Consider the following 18,648-nt stretch of genomic DNA (forward strand, 5'->3'; position numbering starts at 1 on the left):
CATCAATCCCGAGGCCGAAGCCATTATTTCTACTAACAGTTCCCATGTTTTTATTCTTATCACCTGATACTGATTTGACTGGGAAATGGCGGTGATCCTTACTGTCAGGCTCTTTCTACCCAAATTGGCGGTAATTCGTCCCCAAGTGTTCTATTGACACGTCACACTGTGGACAACACATTCCGCCTTTCTATCACAATTGACGGTCTCTATTGGATGCCGTTCAAAGTATCGAATTCGTCCCTGACAAATTGTTCGCTGGCGAGACCTGTTCTATGCAAGAATATTCTCTTCTCGCGGCAACCAGCCAATCGCCGGCCTGCTGGTCCTGGATGCTCAAGCCCTGAACGTTCACAGTTAGTTATCGCATGCCAGGCACAGGCTCTGCGATCCCTCGGTGAAGAATACCTGGATCTCGCATTTCTGTGTGGCTCCAGGTGGCTTGGGTCTTGACTGCCAAACAAAAGTCAATTGCGTGTGATCAATTGCAAGACCCAATGGCTGTGCTGTGTGTAGGATGACAGGCCGGAAGCCACCGAGAGAATGTAAGGTATCCAATCCATCCGCCAGATCAGTATACTACGAGAGCAACCCATCGTACTTTTGCACTGTATACACCGTATTGACCATTCCATTCTGAGTCACTCCATGCCGCTTCGGTGCGCGTTCGGGCTTAACAAGCGAACATTCCCTGTCTGTATTCTCGCCCATAAGAAAATAATTCTTGATAGACCCAATAACTATCCCAGTACATCCCTGACGCCTCTCCTCTCTCAATACCTGATCACTGCTCTTTCCCTACTACATCTTGCCGTCCCTTCCAGGTTATCTCGACACGCTTTGGGTCCTTCCCCATTAAGTACTTACGCCTCTACCACCATCAACAACCCGGCCATTTCATCTCTCTCGCCAGCCTCCTCCTCAGTGTTCTCAGAAAGTTCGTATATTCGCTTGGATTGAATCACGTCTTCCATCAGCAACCGCTCCGTCGTGTTACCCTTCTAATCTGCGGGTTTCTTTTCGCCTGCATGACGCTCTTCGGCTCTGCCATGCTTAGGGCCGCCCCGGTCTACCTTGTAGGCGGAGCTTCCCTACTTCTGACCGTCATCGTCACTGTCATCGACGGCATGTGCTATGGCTCTTCGGTTGTTTCATCACCGGATAGCTCTTTGGTTGAAGCAATCATTGTCAGCTTCAGCATCATCACTTGCCCTGTGGTCCTTGCCTTGATATTGGCCTCAGCAAACAATCCAAAGGTTGATACCTGGACACCGCGGAAAGGATGGCGAGCAACCACATATGTTACTGGCATCGGTTACCTCTCTCTCGCAACTGGCGTAACGGCGGGAGGCATAGCATGGAGTACCTCTGTGCCCGAGACCAAAGAGTCGGCCATATACCCACATCGACAGTCGCTCTTGGTTGCCCGCTGCGTCTTATGGGCATTCTCCATTCTCACTCAGGGAATGCTGTGCGGTATTCTCATGACAAAAACGATCGCTCGCAACAATCCCAACCAATGGCCAAGTTTGGTCTCGTACGAGCTTGACGGCATCTCTCCGAGTCGATCAGTTGCCTTGCAAAAAGCAGTTTTTAATACCCCATCGCCGAGCACTAGACTGCAACGCCAATCAACCGACACTCTTCCTCAGCGCCAGCCATCTGTCTCTAGCACGGACTCTAGAAACTCAGCTCGCTACTCCGGCAAAACACTGACTCCATCGGACTCCAAACCCTTTTCAACTGGGCTAAACCCGACAATTGTACCCTATCCCGAAACCGCAGCAACTCGAATCAGGGCGAATGATTATGGCAGCGAAAACAACCTAAGCAGACTTCAGCAGCTTCAACGAAATAGTGCGCAGGTCAAGCGGTCCTTGGACAATGTGATGCTACGTCCAACCTCAATCCTGTCGTCATCCACGCAGCAAGACGCCAATAGATCCAACGCAAATCCGAATATCCCTGACGAAAGCAACGTTCACCCGCTGTTTCGTTCCAGTACCCGATCTCCTCCTCCGACACCTTCACCAAGTACGATGGTACTCGCCTCGCCGGACGCGGGCCAGACAATTACCGTGAAGACATTGCAAAGAATGAGGTCAACCAATTCAGTTGGCACGTATACCCCACGAAATAGATCGGTTTTACTCGAACAAACCGACCATCTCTTCGAGGGTGTGAGTGTGAGACCATCATCCACTCTGAGTTGTAACAACAGCGCCTACGATGCATGAGGTAGTGAGACCGCCATGTACGCGCACTAGTATTGAGATAGAAACGTATCCTGTTATTTAGCGAACAATACCATCGATTTATTCTGATTGCTTCAACCTCATTCCAAAATGTTCTCTTCTATAGTACATAAGTAGAATGTGAACGGGCACCACTCATCAACTACCTCCTAGAAGTACCAATAACCAACACCGTCATGGGATATCCTGCCTCGACATTGTACAGCCTTAACCGGACCTTTCAGCCCCTGAAGAACGGCCATTCGAGCTATATATAAATAATCAGCTATCCGGTCCAATCCCCTATCAGTCCCAGCTCTCCGAGGTCATACCTAGTCGCTTTCTTGAAAACGAGATATCCTATTCCTCCAATCAGCGCTACTTTGGTGAATCGGCCTAGTCCCATCCGACCGTATCCGTACCTTCTGCCGAAAGCCGGGTAGGCTGGGTAAGAGCGGCGGAAATAAGAAAAGCGTGACGGGGGTGGGCAGTAGGTGTGCATGTTGGAGTAAGTATTTGAGTTGATTATGTTCTTTTTGGAAGTTGGAAATAGAAGATAGTTGTAGTAGGAGTAGTAAAAGAACGTCTTGTGAGCGCATTGAGTCACTGCTTACGCGCGTGGTCTTATAGATGGGAATCACCGAGTGTTGAGGCCGATTTCGAATTTCCCGACGGGGTTAAGGGTCGGGCTTGGTCAATTTGCCGAACTACCTAGCAAATGATTGCCCGAGTTAAAGATCATGATATCATATTGGAAAAGTGAATCATCTGGATTTCACGGATTGAGCTATCGGGTTCATATCTTGTTGGTAGATCCTTCTCTCAAAACAATGCCTCAGAGCTGGGTTGAGCAACCGTTCCCTCGCTAGCCCACCGATACCTCGCGTGCCGATGCGAGACATCCAGATCTCTTTGTTGCAGGTGACTAGGGAACGGGCCGAAATATATATCGTTGATATAGACGTCATCTACGATTTCCGCAGTCCAGTATTGTATCTCCGCTGTGTCGGGGAACGGTGCCGGTACCGGTTGGCCATCGCCATGGCTAGTAACCTGAAAATCGTGCTGTAATGTGAGGAACTTCTTCCAGGCTAGTTGACGCTCGTCATGCAATCGGACTGCCATGGAGGGTGAAAGGATATGTACCGCTTTTACGCGCGGGATGCCCCAGGTAAATGTTGATAAGCCAGGCTTTGTCTCAGTTTGAAACTGGTCTCGGTACTCGGATAGGCGCTGCGATAGCTGCTGCTGTTGGTACTCGAAGAAAGGAAGTGCATTGTTCTCGTCGCTGGATGTCTGTTTGTAGACTCTTAACACTTCTCCGAGGAAGCCGGTGGCAGGTACAAAGCCCTTGATGCCATTTTCGTGACAGAGAAGCGATATCAATGCATCGATTTCCTCAACGGGTAGAGAATAAAGCTCGCCTTCAGCTTGCTTCACACCAGGTTTCCTGTTCCTCGAATATTGGGTTGGATCGACCTTGCCGGAGCTGGGCCAACATGACAGGTCTTTTTCCTCCCACTGGGGGATCTGGAGCTCCCTCAGATCCGGAAACAACCGAACTGCGTTCGCAAGCAGATTATACGAATGATATCGCACCCAGGGGAACAATTGCTCTCCGCACTGGCCCAAGGCTAACTTGCGTACCCGCTTTAGATCTCTCGAGTGGAATTGTCCTAGAATGCGCCAGGGACAGGACGTAAGGAGATCACCGTCATCGCTCATAAACCAGTGTTTTGAGAATCTATCGACGAAGACGACATCGCGTCCAAAATGGAACCACGTTCTTGGTTCCGTGGTGCGCGTCTCGAAGGCTAACGTGTATCCCCACCTCTTCAGCACAGCTCGCGGTTCGCGCCACGCATATAGAAGAGGCGGTATAGGCGCAGTGCTATACAGAGAGTTCTGCCGTAAAATCTGCTCCGCTATTACCGGTTCATCTTGGAGCCAGGTGGGTGGGATCTCTGGCGTGGATGGGGACGGTTCCCAGGGCTGATGTGGTCCGCCCCGACTACTAGTTATGCCGCATGATTCTAGAGTTCGTTGTTTTGCGGGACCAGGAATCTGCCGACGCCAGTTTGGGGCGAAATGAGCAAGGTCTGGGTTGAGGCGGTGATCAACTCTCTGCCTGAAGTGATCTTGGAATTCTTCTGGTTCTTGGGCGTCTTCTCTGATATGCACGACGCGGGGCGGTGTAGCAAACAAGTAAATTTCACGGCGAATGTCGAAGGGCAGAGCGCAAAAATAGTGAAACGATTCCAAAGTCATAACTGTTGTTTAAAGGTCAGAAGACGAATCTTCATTCCCGATGCGTAGTTAAGGCTGGGATTGCGGGAATGGTCTTTGCGGGCTGAACCGGAAGGCGCAGATGAGGCTGAGTTGCCATGATGTATACATGAGACGCGTGGGCCGAAGGATCCGGTCTGAGTTCTTGCTTGAGCGAGCAAGATGATGATCTAAGAACATGAAGTACTGCATCAAAGGATCAAGAAATATAGATGATTCCACTTACCAGAGTCGGAATTTAAGTGTAGCATAATACTACAAGGTTGAAAGACAGAAGCCGCACCTAGAACACAATGCAAGCTCAATTGACAAAGGAAATAAGTGGTTAGAATACATGACCCAAAATCTACAGCGACATTGTTCATCGCCCCTCGCCTCAGGTCCAGTTCCGAATCCCTCAGGAGCAAACGGAGAGAAATGGGAAACAGAGTCTATAAAGCAACAAAAGACCCCCATGAGCAGTGAGTGTACAGGCTCGATGAGGGGAGTAGGGCAGGGTTTGGAATAATAGAACAGGCGGCTCATTTTTGTATGTGAGTCAATATAAAAACACAATCCCTCTAATCTTAACATAACAGGGAGATCCATCTAAACACACAAACCTTCCACATTCTCCTTCAATTCCCCATCACTCAAAATCCAACATCGACCTGGTATATTCGCTTAACCGATGATGAGGGTCTCCTCGTCGGGGAAGTTGTACTGGGGAACCTCGAGGTTCAGAGGGGCGGGACCCTTCCTAATACGGCCGGAGATGTCGTAGTGCGAACCGTGGCAGGGGCAGAACCAGCCGCCATAGTCACCGGCCTCACCGATGGGGACACAACCAAGGTGAGTGCAGACACCTAGAAACACCGGTTATTAGTCACCACAAAACTCTCTTAGACTGCATTTCACATACCAAGCATGACAAGCCACTCGGACTTTTGGACACGGTCCTCATCGGCCTGGGGGTCACGGAGACCCTTCCAGTCGTAGTCCTGGGCCTCCTTGATCTCATCCTGGGTACGGTGACGGATGAAGACGGGCTTACCACGCCACTTGATGATGACCTATTGAGGTTTCAGGTTAGTCGCAATGCGCACAGCGGTGGCACAAAAATCATCAAAAAGATGCAAACATACGTTCTTGCCCTCGGGAATTGTTCCAAGACCAATTTCGACCTTAGCCTGGGCGAGGACATCGGCGGAGGCGGACATGTTGACAAGGAAGTCTATCGCAAAGTGGTGTCAGTCCATTGACCCTTGACCAGAACAAAACAATTCGTTGTCGCCAGTTTTCTCAATTCCAAGCAACTATCCCAGCTCTCCATCTTCCCCGAATATCAAATGCTCAGGAACACCTACCCTGAACAGTAGCCTTGGCACCGACGGCAGAGGCGAGACCCATAGTACCAGCGACGAAGTAAGAGAAGACCTGGTTGGAGCGAGGGCCCTTCTTGGACGAGTATTTGCTGAAGTCAGGGATCTTCGTAGTGTCCTTGGCGGCGAATGGGCTGTCGAAGGTCGAGCTGTTCCGTTGCGAGGAGGCGACGATGGCGCGGGAAGTTGTGGACAGCTGCTGGCGGGCGCAGGCGCGCAGCAGAGAGTTGGAAGCTGAGGAGAGAGCCATGGCGAGAGAGCAATTGCGGATCAATTGCAATAAGAACGACCGATGGGGCGGGGAGGAAGGGGGATGGGACGCAAAGAGGAGCGGATGCGGATGGAGGAGGAATTCTGAGGTCGAAGTCCCGTCGTCGGCCGCCCGGCGAAGCGTCGAGCTTTCACGAAAAGCGATTCGGAAATACTCTTGCGCTGATTGGCTGAGATCCCACCGCTAATCAACCTGAGGTGTCGACGTCAGGCACTCTGTATACTACAACCTACAAAGTAATGAATTCATTCAATTAAATGAAGAGTGAGTCTATTGATATTTTTTTACGTCGTTGCTAAGTAGTAAAAGTCGTTGGTAGGCATCTGTCTGCGGCGGTGCAGCGGATGCGGCTATTTTGGATCGTCATACGATATCATCATCGAACCATACAAAAACATGAAAGCCAACATCATGTAGAAGGCAATGCGACCCATAACCCAAATTCGCCATATAACTCCCGAATGTGCTCCTAATCCCAATTATACCTTCACTCACTGGTCCGCCATTTCCACGTCGTCATCTTTGCCATGCGAGTCCTCAGCCTCGTCAACCAGCATCGTCATAGTCGGCGGTCGCGAACTTCGAGGCACCGACGCTTCATCTTTGCCATTTGGTGTTTCTGGGCTCTCTGTTACCGGTGGTAAGGCCCCGTTCAGTGCGCGTTGTCCCTTCTCGACCTCGACCTCCTTGGAAGAGTCCTTCACTTGCTTCTGTTTGAACTGCTTATACGTTGTGGTCTTAGGTATCACATCGGCGAGAAATTCGAGATTGTCTATTCGTGAAACTGCGGTCGCTATTGAAGGTATGAGCATCATCCCAACCGGATATTAGTAGACCTGCGACGTACCTAGATCTTTGTATTGTACGGTCTTTCGCGGTTTTCGTTCCGACTTAACAACATTGTGTCCTTGTTCCACGAGATATTGTATAAATAGTTCCTGCGAGTATTCGTTTAGTCGGAGCAACGCGGGTAAAGAGTCGAGGCTGGTCACGTACTGTGGCCATCGCAACGACGAATGTCGCATTGCTCGAGCATTGAACGATATCATCGTCTAACTGTATAATCTTCTTTATACGAGAGACTGAGAAACAGAGTCAGCGGGCTTTTATTGCAAGTAGTATACTGGTTGTCGAGCGTACTTGGCAGAGATGTCTGGCCTGTGATCTCGAGCGCTGCATCGGACCCAGACGCAGTCTTGGTATCTTTGGCGGGCATTGCGATATAGCTGCTAGCAATTAGGTATAGTATGGAGTTTGAGTTTGGTCTCTGTGAGGGTCGAAAGTTTGGTGAAGGCGCGTAGATTTGGATTCAAGAACGGGTGGTGAAGCAGATGCTCTAGTCGCGCGCGTGGCGCATCGATACCGCGTAGCACACAAAGGATTTCGTGAATTGCTGATGGAGATGGCTTGGAGGGGAGGCTTCGACAATGAATTGGGTTGGACGAAGTGATCAAATATATTCTCGCCTTCTCAAGCAACAGATAATTACACAAGAGAAGTACTCCGCGTCCCTCCAACCCGGCTCCGTTCTTTGACGCGATAAGCGTTTCGAGTTCCTTATCTCACGTGGTGGCCGTGTTTCCAATCGCTCTCGGCCGACCATTCCGAATACACGGCCAGCTTCCACTCAAAGACACAACTCGACTATGTTCGCTCACTGCTTACACAACTGAGGCTCTAAGCTCAATGCCTGCCTCACCGTCCCCTCTTCTCTCCCCCTCCGTCCTGTCCGAGCGCCGTCTCTGGAGAACCTTCTCGGGGTTATCGGCCTCGTCGCAAGCTCCACGCTCGCCCACCGGCAATGGCCAGGCACCTGTGATCACCGAAGAGATCAGCGAGATCAAACGATACGAGGATTTCACGACTATAGACTGGGTTCAGGATGGCGTGCACGAGCAAGCGCGGCGGCGGATGAAGAGACAGGAGGGCTCAGGGTTCTGGGACAAAGAAGGCACATTCAAATGGAGATATAAAGTACGGGAGTCTTATGATGCTGGACAAGCCTGGCTTGTCATCACGATCGTCGGGGCAGCTATTGGGCTGATTGCGGCTGTTCTAAATATTATTACCGAGTGGTTGTCGGACATTAAACTGGGTTACTGTACGACCGCATTTTACCTCAACCAGCAGTTCTGTTGCTGGGGTGCTGAAGGAGGTACGTACAGCTTTCTCGTCGCATCCAGAGCAAAGGCTAACTCTGTTAATCTCCAGGATGCCCGGAATGGAGAACCTGGACCTCGGTTTGGATTGTGAACTACGTCTTATACACCTTCTATGCGGTACCTCGACCCTCCGTTCCTCCTCACTAGACTTCCGCTAAGTCTCGATAGGTCCTATTTGCCTTCATAGCCGCGAAACTGGTTAAGTCCTTTGCCCCATATGCCGCCGGATCAGGTATCTCCGAGATAAAATGTATCATCGCCGGGTTCGTCATGAAAGGCTTCTTGGGTGGGTGGACACTCTTAATCAAGTCAATCGCACTCCCACTCGCTATCGCGTCAGGCCTGTCAGTCGGTAAAGAGGGGCCGAGTGTACACTTTGCGGTCTGTGCGGGGAATGTCATCTCGCGGTTCTTCACCAAATACAAGCGGAGTGCTTCGAAGACCAGGGAAGTCTTGACGGCAACTGCTGCGGCTGGTGTCGCTGTTGCTTTCGGTAGTCCTATCGGTGGTGTACTATTCTCTCTTGAGGTATGCGTCTCTAGGCCATGAAAAAACAAGTGCTGACACTTGATAGGAAGTGGCATCCTACTTTCCACTAAAGACGTTATGGCGAAGCTATTTCTGTGCTCTGGTTGCCACCGGAGTGTTGTCCGTATGTTTTCATCCTTCTCCAAATGACCTATACTGACGTTGCATAGGTGATGAATCCTTTCAGAACTGGGCAGCTTGTCATGTTCCAGGTGTCTTATGACCGCACTTGGCACTTTTTCGAATTGGTCTTCTTCATCATAATTGGTATTTTTGGTGGATTGTACGGAGCGCTTGTGATCAAATGGAACCTCCGCGTCCAAGCATTCAGAAAGAAATACCTCTCTCAGCATGCTGTGGTCGAGTCGGTGATTCTGGCTGCCATCACAGCAGTGATCTGTTTTCCGAATATGTTCCTGAAGATCAACATGACGGAGATGATGGAAATTCTATTCCAAGAATGTCAGGGCGAGCATGACTATCACGGACTTTGCGAGTGAGTACTTTGGATCCTCTTGGATTGCATCGCTAATGGAATAGATCCAAATACCGATGGTCAATGGTTGCATCTCTGGCTACTGCCACAATCCTGCGGGTATTCTTGGTCATCATTTCCTACGGATGCAAGGTTCCCGCAGGTATTTTCGTCCCATCTATGGCGATTGGAGCATCATTCGGGCGCATGGTCGGTATCATGGTTCAGGCATTGCATGAATCGTTTCCAGATTCGAGATTCTTTGCTGCTTGCGAACCAGATCTCCCCTGCATCACGCCGGGAACCTACGCATTCCTGGGCGCCGGTGCGGCTCTTAGTGGAATCATGCATTTGACTATCTCGGTGACTGTTATCATGTTCGAGCTCACAGGAGCCCTGACCTACATCCTTCCCACCATGGTACGCAACATCTCTCTATTTCCCGCTATAGCATCCATTAACTTGTTTAGATTGTGGTGGGTGTTACCAAAGCCGTCGGAGACCGATTCGGCAACGGCGGTATAGCAGACCGCATGATTTGGGCCAACGGATTCCCCTTCCTCGACAACAAAGAAGACCACGTCTTCAACGTCCCCGTCTCACACGCCATGACCAGCGACCCAATCTCCCTCCCCGCATCTGACTTCCCGGTGCGCGAGGCAGAACACCTCCTAAGCGACAACAAATTCCAAGGCTTCCCCATTGTGGAAGACCGCTCCAGCAAGATCCTAGTCGGGTACATCGGGCGTACAGAATTGCGCTACGCCATCGACCGCACTAGAGCAGAAGGCATGATGTCGCCTACCGCGCAGTGCGTCTTCACGAAAGAAGCTGCCGAGGCTGCCGTCGCCCGTCGCGCATCAATCAGTGTCTCTCGCACACATCTCGCTGCACCAGATACCTTCGATAACATCCAGAGTAGTTCTGGCGCTACCTTCGTCGACTTCAGTCGCTACGTCGACCACACCCCCCTCACCGTGCACCCGCGCCTCCCCCTCGAAACCGTCATGGAGATCTTCAAGAAGATGGGCCCCCGCGTCATCCTAGTCGAGCACCGAGGGCGCCTAACAGGCCTCGTAACAGTCAAAGACTGCCTTAAGTACCAATTCAAGGTTGAAGCCGAGGAACAGGCGCTCGCCGCAACGAACCAAGCCGAGTTTCCGCTGGGCGCATATCAAAATGCCAAAGACGGTGATACGCTCGAAGAGCGCATTTGGAATTTCATGCAGATGGTTGGCTCGAAGTTCTCGAAGGTTAAAGGGCCATCTAGACCGAGGGATGCCAGGCCTTTGCCGCAGGAGGATCGCTCGCCGACGGGCATTCTGACCGGGACGGAGGATGATGCTGATGATGATGGAATGGTCGAGTTAGAGGAAAGGCGGTGATTTGGTTTGGTTTCCTTTGGTATAGACTTGCGATGTATAGTACATGAATGAACCATAGACGAAATACTAGGGTGTAATGTCTTTCAACCCAGAAATTATTGAACCCCCAATTCTAACCCCAAATTCCACCTTGTTTATCATCAAACCTATGAACAGCCAGAAAAATAAAGGGTGGTCATATCTATTTCTCCTCCCTCATCCCCACCAAAATCCCACCAGCAGCTAACATCGCAGCCCCCAACCACCAAAGCCCCGCAACCCGCTCACTAAAAACAACCATACCCAGCAGCGCTGTGATCAGGAAATTCGCCGACGTATTGGTGATAGACACCTTTGTTGTCGAAGGCGCGGCCGTCAGGGCACGCGTGAAGAGCGCCCACATGATGATATTGCAGACGACGTTTAAGCCCAAACAGATCTAAATACTTGTCAATGTACTGTTCTAAATTGGAAAGTGAGATAGGTAGAAATGAATGGGCGGGCTAGCCCAGTGGAAATGGTTCCTTCCATTGGTTTTGGTTGACGTAGCAAGTATGAAAGGGAAAGGGAAAGGGAAAGGGAACCCAACTCACCCCCCTAACAACAAGCAACCAGAACGGGTGATCGTCGGCTGTAGCGCCGAAGATGGACAACAGACCATTGGCGAACGAGACTGTTTGTCCGTCGGTTGTGCTGTTTGATTTATCAGCTTTGTGCTTTCAAGGTAATACTGGACGCTTGTTTGTGCCCTTCCAGGGAGGTTGAGGTTGCCTACAGTTTCGCGAAGAGACCGTTGAACGCGGCGAATGCGCCGGATGCTACGGCGAGGAGGATCCAGCGCGGTTTTGCCGATGCGGGGGGCTGTGTTTGTTCAGACATTGTTGGGGGTTTGGTCTTTGAAGGGAGGGAGGTGTTGTATGGATTGAGATGAGTGTGGAGTCGAGCTGGTGGTTGTTGCAAGAATGCCAAGTATCAGATTGCTGACCTCGATCTACAAGCCAGGCCTTGGCCATCTATCCACAACTATACTCCAGGCACAGTCATTTCACTCATTCGTAAGGCAGGTACGATTCAGGGCTACAGGGTCGCTCTTTCCTTTTCTTACATCAGGAAACTGATGTTGCGAGGGAACGAGTAATCTTCCAGTATACTTCGTGGTTTCCAGTGTAGTAATGTCTACAGTAGCGAAACATACTAGGTAGTTGGCACGACCCAGCCTATAGCAAAAGCATATGAGATGAGTTTTGCTTCTATCTTACAGTTTTGGTCTATTATACTTTCTATGGCGACAACCTTTCTACACGCCATTTATACAAGGACGACGCATCATCCTTGCCATGAATCCGCACATATCGAAATCGATCATGAAGACGACTCTTTCGTCCTTGCCAGAACTCAACCGATTCCGGAATCAATCGTACGCCTCCCCAGAAAGGTGGCAGAGGGATCTCCTTTGTGTCGGCAAACCGCGCCTCCATCTCCTTCACCCTCTTCTCGAGCAGCGCTCGCCCATCATCAATGTCCGTCTCGTTCACATCGTGGGGAATCTCAGGATAGACGATGTTGCCTGAATCCTCGCCCGGACCGAAGCTCTTGCGTCGCTGGTTTACGAGGTTCTCTGGCTCAGCCGACCAAAGCACCTTGCTTTGCCAACTAGCCCATGCGCCAATCTGACTTCCTCGCTCGCGGGTCTTCCAGTACATTTCGCTCTCCTCGCGACTGAGCGGCTCAGCCAGCCCTTCAATACGGACCTGGCGTTCCAATGTCGACCACAAGAATGTCAACGCAGCCCATTTGTTTCCCTGCTTCTGAAGCCCCAGGTCCGTGACAAGCGGCTCATCGGGCAACGGTATAGCTTCAGGGATATTCCCACCACTTTCAACGTTACCTACCCCAAACACCTGCCTCCCCTTGCCCTCCCGACTCCCCCAATTACTATAAACCGTCCATCCTCTCTCGTCCAACTCCTTGAGATAAACAACTCGTGCACTAACCCGACCCGACGGCAGCTCGGCCGTCGCAAGCGTACAAGTCTCCGGCGCAGACGAGGCCTCGAGCCTTGGATCCCGAAACCAGGCGTGGAATTGGTAGAGCGGGTTCGTCGGGTGCAGTTGGGAGATTGTGAGTGGCGGGTTGCGCACGAACTGATGCGCTCGCGCTGGGTGCGTTCGTACGTTATTGTCGTACTCTGTGCTGGGCGTCATCGTTTCCGAACGAAGGGAGTCTGCGACGTGAGCGGGGAGCGCGGAGACGGGGACGACGGACTCGGTGGGTTGTGGTGTTTGGGTTTTGGGGGTTGCATTTATGTCGCCAGGGGCGACTGCATAAAGTCAGTACTCGTTTCATTCAGTATAATTGGGATCTGATGAGGGAGACGAACAGATTAGCTTCTTTGGCCGCTTGTGCTGCGAGTCTGAAGAGTCCATGGCTGAAAGGCTAGGCTGGCGTGCGTGGAGATTGCGACGAAATGGCAGTGGTCGGATAATAGATCTAGCTGAATTGGGTAGTCGCCGAGAACCATATGATAAATATAGCTGTAACAGCTTGAGTGAGAGTATGTTTGAGGGCAACGGCGAAGAGCGTACGAGGTGGGATGATGTTGGAGAAGTGAAGTGGGGGATCGGGAAGCTGCAGTAATGGGAGCACCCGCGCATGACGCATACAACAGTAATACAAACTGGACGTGAGAAACTACGGATGGAAACGCCATATTGAGATCTTTAAATCATTTATCATAATTTTATGAGAGGTGAGAGTCTCTATCGAATAACAAAGGAGATAAGGGAAATAAGGAAAATAAGGAAAAACACCGTCCCAAACGTGGTATACGTACAAAAGTCATAACGCCGTGGCCGCTGAATGCAATATGTCCGAATCCGAATAGAAAAATGTGTAAAAACCCTTGGCAATAAGTGCCTCCCAAAACCGTTGCAGTCATTATCGGGCTGGATGGAAAGCAAGAAGAAACCGGGTCCAGCCCTGTATGAATGCGATTAAATCTTTTTTGTTGAGTGTGAGGAAAAGAAGAGGCGACTTTTATCGTCAAGAACTTATCAGCCACCTTCCTTAAAGGGTAGCTGTGACTGCACCATTGCCGACAAGATCAGCGATCTTGTGGGCCACGGCCGTGGGATACCCTCGGGAGAGCATCTCCTGCACCGTGCGAGAAGCGCTCGCATGGTCGTCGGCGGCCAAAAATGCACGAGTCATCGCCTCGTACGTGCTTGGTTCCCGCTTTGCAATTCCGACGCTGTTGTAGATGGCATTGGCCTTTTGAACGTTGCCCTCGGCGGCCCATCCGTGGATGAGGGTGTTAGCGATGTAGGCGGTCATTTCCACCCGACGCTTCGCCATGTCCTCAACGATCGATTCAGTCTGGGCGACTTGGTGGTTGGCAACCATGGACTCGAGAAGGGCCTGGTACAGGCAAGGCTGCACGTGCACTCTGGGGTTGGACACGGCAGTCTTGAAGACGGTGTGGGCAGCCTCCATATCCCGCATCACACAGCCCTTGGCGTGGATGAGCGAGGCATAGTGAACTGCTTCCGGCTCCTGGCCAGAGGCTTTGACGGTCTCAAGCACCTTCCCTGCAGCTTCCATGTCAATGGGCTCCAAAGAGGCATGAGCATCAATGAGTAGCTTGTAGGTGTGCATCGTAGGCTTAATGTTGCGGCTCAACATACGCTCGTAGTAAGTCAAGACCTTGCTGCGGTCGCGCTTGGTGTTAAGGAAGTATTGGATCATGGAGTTGTATGGCGCAGGTCGAGGCTTGTAGTTTGGCATGGACTCCATCTCCTCGAACATCTCCTCAGCAAAGCGTTCGTCGCTGACGCGGCAAAGTGCGTTAACGATGGTACCGTAAGTCACGCTAGTAGGTCGAACGTTGTTCGCACGCATCTCAGCGAAATACTGAAGGCAGTCATCGATACGGCGAGCCTTGCCAAGCTTACCGATGAGAGCATTGTACAAGAACGATGTTGGCTCAACGCCCTCAGCAACAGCACGGTGAAAGATCTTCAAAGCTTCAGTAGCTTCGTCAAATGTCTTGGTAGATTCCTTCAGTGTGGTGATGTACAAACCGAAGGTGTTGGCGGATGGGGCAGAACCGAGTTCGGAAAGCTCATGATGATACTTGGCAGCGAGTCCACGGTCACCCAAGGTTAAGCAAGCAGCAACCATGGCATCCAGGATTGAGGTCCACCCGTACTTGACAGCCTTGTATTGCGGAAGGAGAGGAACATCACGCCTGGCCATGCTCAAAACCTCGTGCACAAGATCAACGCGGTTGCTCTTGGCGGCAGCAGCAATGAGTTTGGCGTAGGTGATGTAGCGAGGGTGTCGACCAGCACGGCGCATGTTACGAAGTCTGTTGAGGGCTTCGTTGAGGTGAGACTCGAGGCGGCCGTGAGTGCTCTCAAGACCATCGGCGATCATGGCCGAGCCCTTGAAATCGGTAGCATATGCGTAAGGGTCGAACGAGTCCTCGCTGGGGACAGAGCTCATGCTAGACATGTCAGAGACAGGTGTATGAGGGCTTGAGAGGTAGGTTGATGGGCTTGACGCTAGGCCCAGGTAGCTGTGCCACCGGCCCACCATGTCGGGTCGGCTAGTGAAGAGCTTGTTGACCGCTTGGTCCACGAGACTAACGGTAGTGGAATCCATAGCGAGTCCGTTGGCCAGTGCGATGTCTAGCATATGGGAAAAGCGGATGGGGTGAGCAGCGTCGAAAGACATGGCGTTGTTGTTGACCAAGATGCTGGCCTGGATCTGGAGAGCAAGGGCAAGGTCTCGAGGGTTAAGCTGCGAAATCTCGAGAGGTCCGAGGAAGGCGACAGCATGTTCAGCGACTGGTGGGATGAGGCCGCCATTCTCTACCATCAACCAAAGGAGCGACATAGAAGCTTGGGGCGAAAGAACAGTGGCGCCCTGGACAAGAACACGACTGAAAAGATGAATACTCTCGTTGATCTGTTCGCGAACAGAGTTGGAGGACAAATTGTTGGGGGAGGAGCTGCGAATACGGGCAAACATATTACGCGCCTCCAGGAGAGATTCATCGGTGCGACCACTCTTCAGAAGAGCGACGGCATACATCACAGTCGGCTGTACCATATCCGACATTGCCTGACCCACAGTGCTCAACATCAGCCACAGGGACCGGGCAGCTGACACATTGCCATCGCGTACGTACAGAGCCATCATTGAAACAGCAGCCTTCTGTCGCGTCTCCACGTCCTTGGGGAGAAGATCATATGTTTCGGAAGCGATCTTCAAGTTCCCGGAATCGGCCGCCGATATGCATATCTGAGACATGGCCTGATCAAGGGCTCCATCGCGCAATCGGTTCTTGGCCTCCTCAAGGGCCTTTGCATGATCACCCAATTTAAGAGCGTGCTGCACAAGAGCGTCATGGACGATAACAGATTCTAGTGCCTTTTGGCGTGTTTCACGGTTTTCGGTCACCTCATCGAAAGAGGAACGAATTCGCTCAAGGAAGCGCATTGCATTCTCCTCCTTGCCACAAGAGATGTACGCCTTGATCAAAGCAGCATAAACCTGGCCATCCAGACGTTGGATGATGCAAAATGTGCCATTGTCGTCGGACACTGCGAGAGATCGGTATTCGTTATAGCACTCGACAGCGCTCGTCAGGTCGCCGGCAGCAGCGAACGCCTCAATCATCGAAGGGAAAATGGAAGCATGGGGAGTCACTTTGTGGGATTCCATGTGTCCATATACGCGAATCATGGCTTCGACCTTGCCCTCGATAGCGCAGGCGGTGATCAGATAGCGGTAGATGTCGCCAGAGAAAACAAGATCCGTATGACGAGTGGTGGCGGTGTCGAACAATTTCAGGGCGATTCCGAAAGAATCATCCTCAGCCAAAATCGCCTCTTCGAGCTCACTAGACTGGAGCATGAATCTCCCAGGTTCCTCCATGCCTCCATAGCGGGCCCTCTCTTGTTCCAGCACTTGCATCGCACTCCTTGCATCATGAGCACGCATCACGAAAAGTTGAACCAGCATCTGATATGTCTGTTCATCGGGAATAACTCTGCGGCGAAGCATGTCGGAGTATACATCGAGGGCTTTCGGAATCGCTTGAGATCGGTCATCGTGGAGTTCGATAGCTGAGTCGAGCAAAGCATTGTAGGCACCAACGGTCGGTGTTAGGCCGTCTCTGAGAAGGGCTGCGAAAGCGCCAGGGATTTCCGCGAATTTCATATCGGAAGCCAGACGCACAATCCGCTCTGAAGCAAGACGCGACTCCTCCGTCGCGAGATCTCCGACAGCAGCAACTTCTTCCGGCAACTCTGGGAACGCTTCAGTGGCAGAAGCATCCTGTGTTTCGGTCGCTTCCTCAGCCTGAGCCTGCTCCTCCTGGATTTGAATTTCGCGGGCTACTGCTTCTTCGACCTTTGCGCTGACATCTTCGTTGGCGTTGGCCTGAGTGAGGTGAGGAGAACGGTTGAGGTCGGAGTGAGCAGCGGACAATTCAGCCTCGTCCTTCTGGTGCTTGGTGACCTCTTCCTCCGTAAGCGGTTTCCAGCCTACTCTCCGTTTCAACTGCAGCTGTTTCCAGTCGCTGTCATCTCCAGTCTGTTGAGCCTGCTGCCAAGCTGCATAGTATGCAGCTAACCCTGCATCTCCGCCGCCCGAACTGCCCTGGCTGGCCTTTGCGCCAGCACCAGAAGAACTCGACGGCTGGAAGACATGTTGTAACTGGGTGGTTCGAGAGAATTTCGCCGGGTTGGCGACAGTGAGGTGGTTGAGTGTTGTCGACGACGCGTACGAAGACTGCGATGCGGCGACTACCGATTGAGCATAGCCATGAGTAAAGGCTTTGGTGAAACTCTGACGCGCGATGTGGGTAAACGGCTTGAAGACCATTTATCTAGCGGGGGACCTCTTCATCAAGGGGAAGAGGCAGCACTGGTTTCGTTAGTTGTTAATTCACGCCTAGTGGATGGCGATTTATCGATGGTTTTAATTTACCTTATAATCGGGACAAGTAAGATAGTGCAGGTTCATTTGACGACAGGGCCGTCAAACAAACGCGCAAGGGGAAAAGAAGGGAAGGATAGAGTAGAGAGAAAGGAAAACAGAAATGTCTTCCAGCGACAGAGATTAATGAGTGATGGATGAAAAATGGTAAAGACAGGGAAACGAGGGATATTTTATGAGGACGAAAGGAACTGAACCTGGTCGCGTTGGCGTCGTCCCGAAGCGGGCTAGCGTGGATCCAGGCAGTTCCAGAAACTCAGTCTTGTACTTTCTCTCGCGGCCAATCGCCTCACTGCTGTCACTGCTGCTTTTCAGGGGATGTGATGTCAATTCCTGTAGTGAGACCTGTCCTTGCCGCAGTCTACGAACTATGTCACGGGTAACCGATGGCAGCTGCATCTATCATCTATACTCCTGCAACTGCACGCAATGCATGCGCTGGCAGAAAACTCTGAAACGGATTCCTAATCAAGCAGAGACCGTCAGCTTCTCGAAGACTCGCCGGAAGCTGAAGGGATCTGGGTCAGGTGGCTGCTCAGCCCCAGATTTGCACATGTCCAATCGGCACGACGCGTAGACTGGAGCCTTAGGGAGAAGCAGGAGTGCAAATGCTGGGTGAGGCCTGGCTTCCTGTCTGACTCACAGCTTTCCGGCTTTTTTTCTTGCCCATTTCTTCCGCCCGGACTTTGCTCTGCTGCCCCCGTCCTATCACCGACCCGCCGGATCTCCGATATCCGAGTCGCCGATTAGTTAGTTGGCTGCCTGCCGTTCTGCCTCAGGCCGCTTTTAGTTCCAGCTTCCAACAAGGCGAGATCACATATCGAGATGGAGCTCTACGTCAAGCACACGAGCTTTCCTCGATCTCTTCCACGCCACCTCAACTACCAGATTCGCAAAAACTCACGCCCCAAATTCATCAGTCGAGACTGAGATTAACCGTCCGCAGTAAATTATTTACTTAA

The 18,648-nt window shown here is 51.6% G+C and overlaps 8 protein-coding genes across 8 annotated transcripts; 2 read left to right on the top strand and 6 right to left on the bottom strand.

The window, feature by feature from the left end:
* Window positions 1–730: 730 nt before the first annotated feature.
* BDV14DRAFT_170774 (uncharacterized protein) lies at window positions 731–2,301 on the top strand. Its single transcript, XM_073768268.1, has one exon. It carries the CDS (start codon window positions 1,029–1,031, stop codon window positions 2,235–2,237), a length of 1,209 nt encoding a protein of 402 aa, XP_073629820.1. The 5' UTR covers window positions 731–1,028; the 3' UTR covers window positions 2,238–2,301.
* A 12-nt stretch (window positions 2,302–2,313) lies between these two features.
* BDV14DRAFT_170776 (uncharacterized protein) lies at window positions 2,314–2,878 on the bottom strand. The gene is made up of 3 exons (XM_073768269.1): window positions 2,657–2,878; window positions 2,567–2,594; window positions 2,314–2,502 (listed from the first exon to the last, which is right to left on the bottom strand). The coding sequence occupies exons 1-3, from the start codon at window positions 2,831–2,833 to the stop codon at window positions 2,405–2,407; spliced, it is 303 nt and encodes a 100-aa protein (XP_073629821.1). The 5' UTR covers window positions 2,834–2,878; the 3' UTR covers window positions 2,314–2,404.
* Window positions 2,879–2,944: 66 nt separating this feature from the next.
* BDV14DRAFT_36557 (uncharacterized protein) lies at window positions 2,945–4,638 on the bottom strand. The gene has a single exon (XM_073776631.1). The coding sequence runs from the start codon at window positions 4,500–4,502 to the stop codon at window positions 3,057–3,059; it is 1,446 nt and encodes a 481-aa protein (XP_073629822.1). The 5' UTR covers window positions 4,503–4,638; the 3' UTR covers window positions 2,945–3,056.
* Window positions 4,639–5,034: 396 nt separating this feature from the next.
* rip1 (ubiquinol--cytochrome-c reductase catalytic subunit RIP1) lies at window positions 5,035–6,410 on the bottom strand. The gene is made up of 4 exons (XM_073776630.1): window positions 5,867–6,410; window positions 5,645–5,733; window positions 5,422–5,572; window positions 5,035–5,365 (listed from the first exon to the last, which is right to left on the bottom strand). Exons 1-4 carry the CDS (start codon window positions 6,129–6,131, stop codon window positions 5,184–5,186), a joined length of 687 nt encoding a protein of 228 aa, XP_073629823.1. The 5' UTR covers window positions 6,132–6,410; the 3' UTR covers window positions 5,035–5,183.
* A 233-nt stretch (window positions 6,411–6,643) lies between these two features.
* BDV14DRAFT_198668 (histone-fold domain-containing protein) lies at window positions 6,644–7,368 on the bottom strand (the record flags this gene model as incomplete). Its single annotated transcript, XM_073773010.1, has 4 exons — window positions 6,644–6,945; window positions 7,000–7,090; window positions 7,149–7,234; window positions 7,293–7,368. 4 exons carry the CDS (start codon window positions 7,366–7,368, stop codon window positions 6,644–6,646), a joined length of 555 nt encoding a protein of 184 aa, XP_073629824.1.
* Window positions 7,149–10,791, top strand: BDV14DRAFT_170785 (chloride channel protein). Its single transcript, XM_073768270.1, has 8 exons — window positions 7,149–7,234; window positions 7,293–8,307; window positions 8,364–8,431; window positions 8,483–8,842; window positions 8,889–8,966; window positions 9,013–9,338; window positions 9,383–9,737; window positions 9,788–10,791. The coding sequence occupies exons 2-8, from the start codon at window positions 7,839–7,841 to the stop codon at window positions 10,700–10,702; spliced, it is 2,571 nt and encodes an 856-aa protein (XP_073629825.1). The 5' UTR covers window positions 7,149–7,234; window positions 7,293–7,838; the 3' UTR covers window positions 10,703–10,791.
* A 16-nt stretch (window positions 10,792–10,807) lies between these two features.
* BDV14DRAFT_170791 (uncharacterized protein) lies at window positions 10,808–11,609 on the bottom strand. Its single transcript, XM_073768271.1, has 3 exons — window positions 11,457–11,609; window positions 11,275–11,374; window positions 10,808–11,120 (listed from the first exon to the last, which is right to left on the bottom strand). The coding sequence occupies exons 1-3, from the start codon at window positions 11,558–11,560 to the stop codon at window positions 10,884–10,886; spliced, it is 441 nt and encodes a 146-aa protein (XP_073629826.1). The 5' UTR covers window positions 11,561–11,609; the 3' UTR covers window positions 10,808–10,883.
* A 352-nt stretch (window positions 11,610–11,961) lies between these two features.
* Window positions 11,962–17,572, bottom strand: BDV14DRAFT_188773 (uncharacterized protein; the record flags this gene model as incomplete). The annotated part of the gene is made up of 4 exons (XM_073771114.1): window positions 11,962–13,001; window positions 13,062–13,215; window positions 13,766–15,298; window positions 15,329–17,572. The coding sequence occupies 4 exons, from the start codon at window positions 17,570–17,572 to the stop codon at window positions 11,962–11,964; spliced, it is 4,971 nt and encodes a 1,656-aa protein (XP_073629827.1).
* Between the last annotated feature and the right edge of the window lie 1,076 nt (window positions 17,573–18,648).

This window comes from Aspergillus stella-maris (genome assembly GCF_047715825.1).
Source record: "Aspergillus stella-maris strain CBS 113639 unplaced genomic scaffold BDV14scaffold_17, whole genome shotgun sequence".
In the NCBI taxonomy this organism is placed as follows: domain Eukaryota; kingdom Fungi; phylum Ascomycota; class Eurotiomycetes; order Eurotiales; family Aspergillaceae; genus Aspergillus; species Aspergillus stella-maris.

Excerpts from the sequence above, each read along its gene's own strand:
- BDV14DRAFT_36557 (XM_073776631.1), bottom strand. The coding sequence starts at position 4,502 with ATGACTTTGGAATCGTTTCACTATTTTTGCGCTCTGCCCTTCGACATT.
- BDV14DRAFT_170776 (XM_073768269.1), bottom strand. The coding sequence starts at position 2,833 with ATGCGCTCACAAGACGTTCTTTTACTACTCCTACTACAACTATCTTCT. Across the intron at positions 2,595-2,656 it reads TACCCGGCTTTCGGCAGAAG|GATATCTCGTTTTCAAGAAA; the intron begins GTACGGATACGG and ends TTGGAGGAATAG. Across the intron at positions 2,503-2,566 it reads GTTTTCAAGAAAGCGACTAG|CTCGAATGGCCGTTCTTCAG; the intron begins GTATGACCTCGG and ends ATTTATATATAG.
- BDV14DRAFT_170774 (XM_073768268.1), top strand. The coding sequence starts at position 1,029 with ATGACGCTCTTCGGCTCTGCCATGCTTAGGGCCGCCCCGGTCTACCTT.
- BDV14DRAFT_170785 (XM_073768270.1), top strand. The coding sequence starts at position 7,839 with ATGCCTGCCTCACCGTCCCCTCTTCTCTCCCCCTCCGTCCTGTCCGAG. Across the intron at positions 8,967-9,012 it reads TTGCCACCGGAGTGTTGTCC|GTGATGAATCCTTTCAGAAC; the intron begins GTATGTTTTCAT and ends GACGTTGCATAG. Across the intron at positions 9,339-9,382 it reads GACTATCACGGACTTTGCGA|ATCCAAATACCGATGGTCAA; the intron begins GTGAGTACTTTG and ends CTAATGGAATAG.
- rip1 (XM_073776630.1), bottom strand. The coding sequence starts at position 6,131 with ATGGCTCTCTCCTCAGCTTCCAACTCTCTGCTGCGCGCCTGCGCCCGC. Across the intron at positions 5,734-5,866 it reads TGCCAAGGCTACTGTTCAGG|ACTTCCTTGTCAACATGTCC; the intron begins GTAGGTGTTCCT and ends ACTTTGCGATAG. Across the intron at positions 5,366-5,421 it reads CGAGTGGCTTGTCATGCTTG|GTGTCTGCACTCACCTTGGT; the intron begins GTATGTGAAATG and ends CGGTGTTTCTAG.
- BDV14DRAFT_170791 (XM_073768271.1), bottom strand. The coding sequence starts at position 11,560 with ATGTCTGAACAAACACAGCCCCCCGCATCGGCAAAACCGCGCTGGATC. Across the intron at positions 11,375-11,456 it reads AACGGTCTCTTCGCGAAACT|CACAACCGACGGACAAACAG; the intron begins GTAGGCAACCTC and ends TAAATCAAACAG. Across the intron at positions 11,121-11,274 it reads GGTTGCTTGTTGTTAGGGGG|ATCTGTTTGGGCTTAAACGT; the intron begins GTGAGTTGGGTT and ends ACAAGTATTTAG.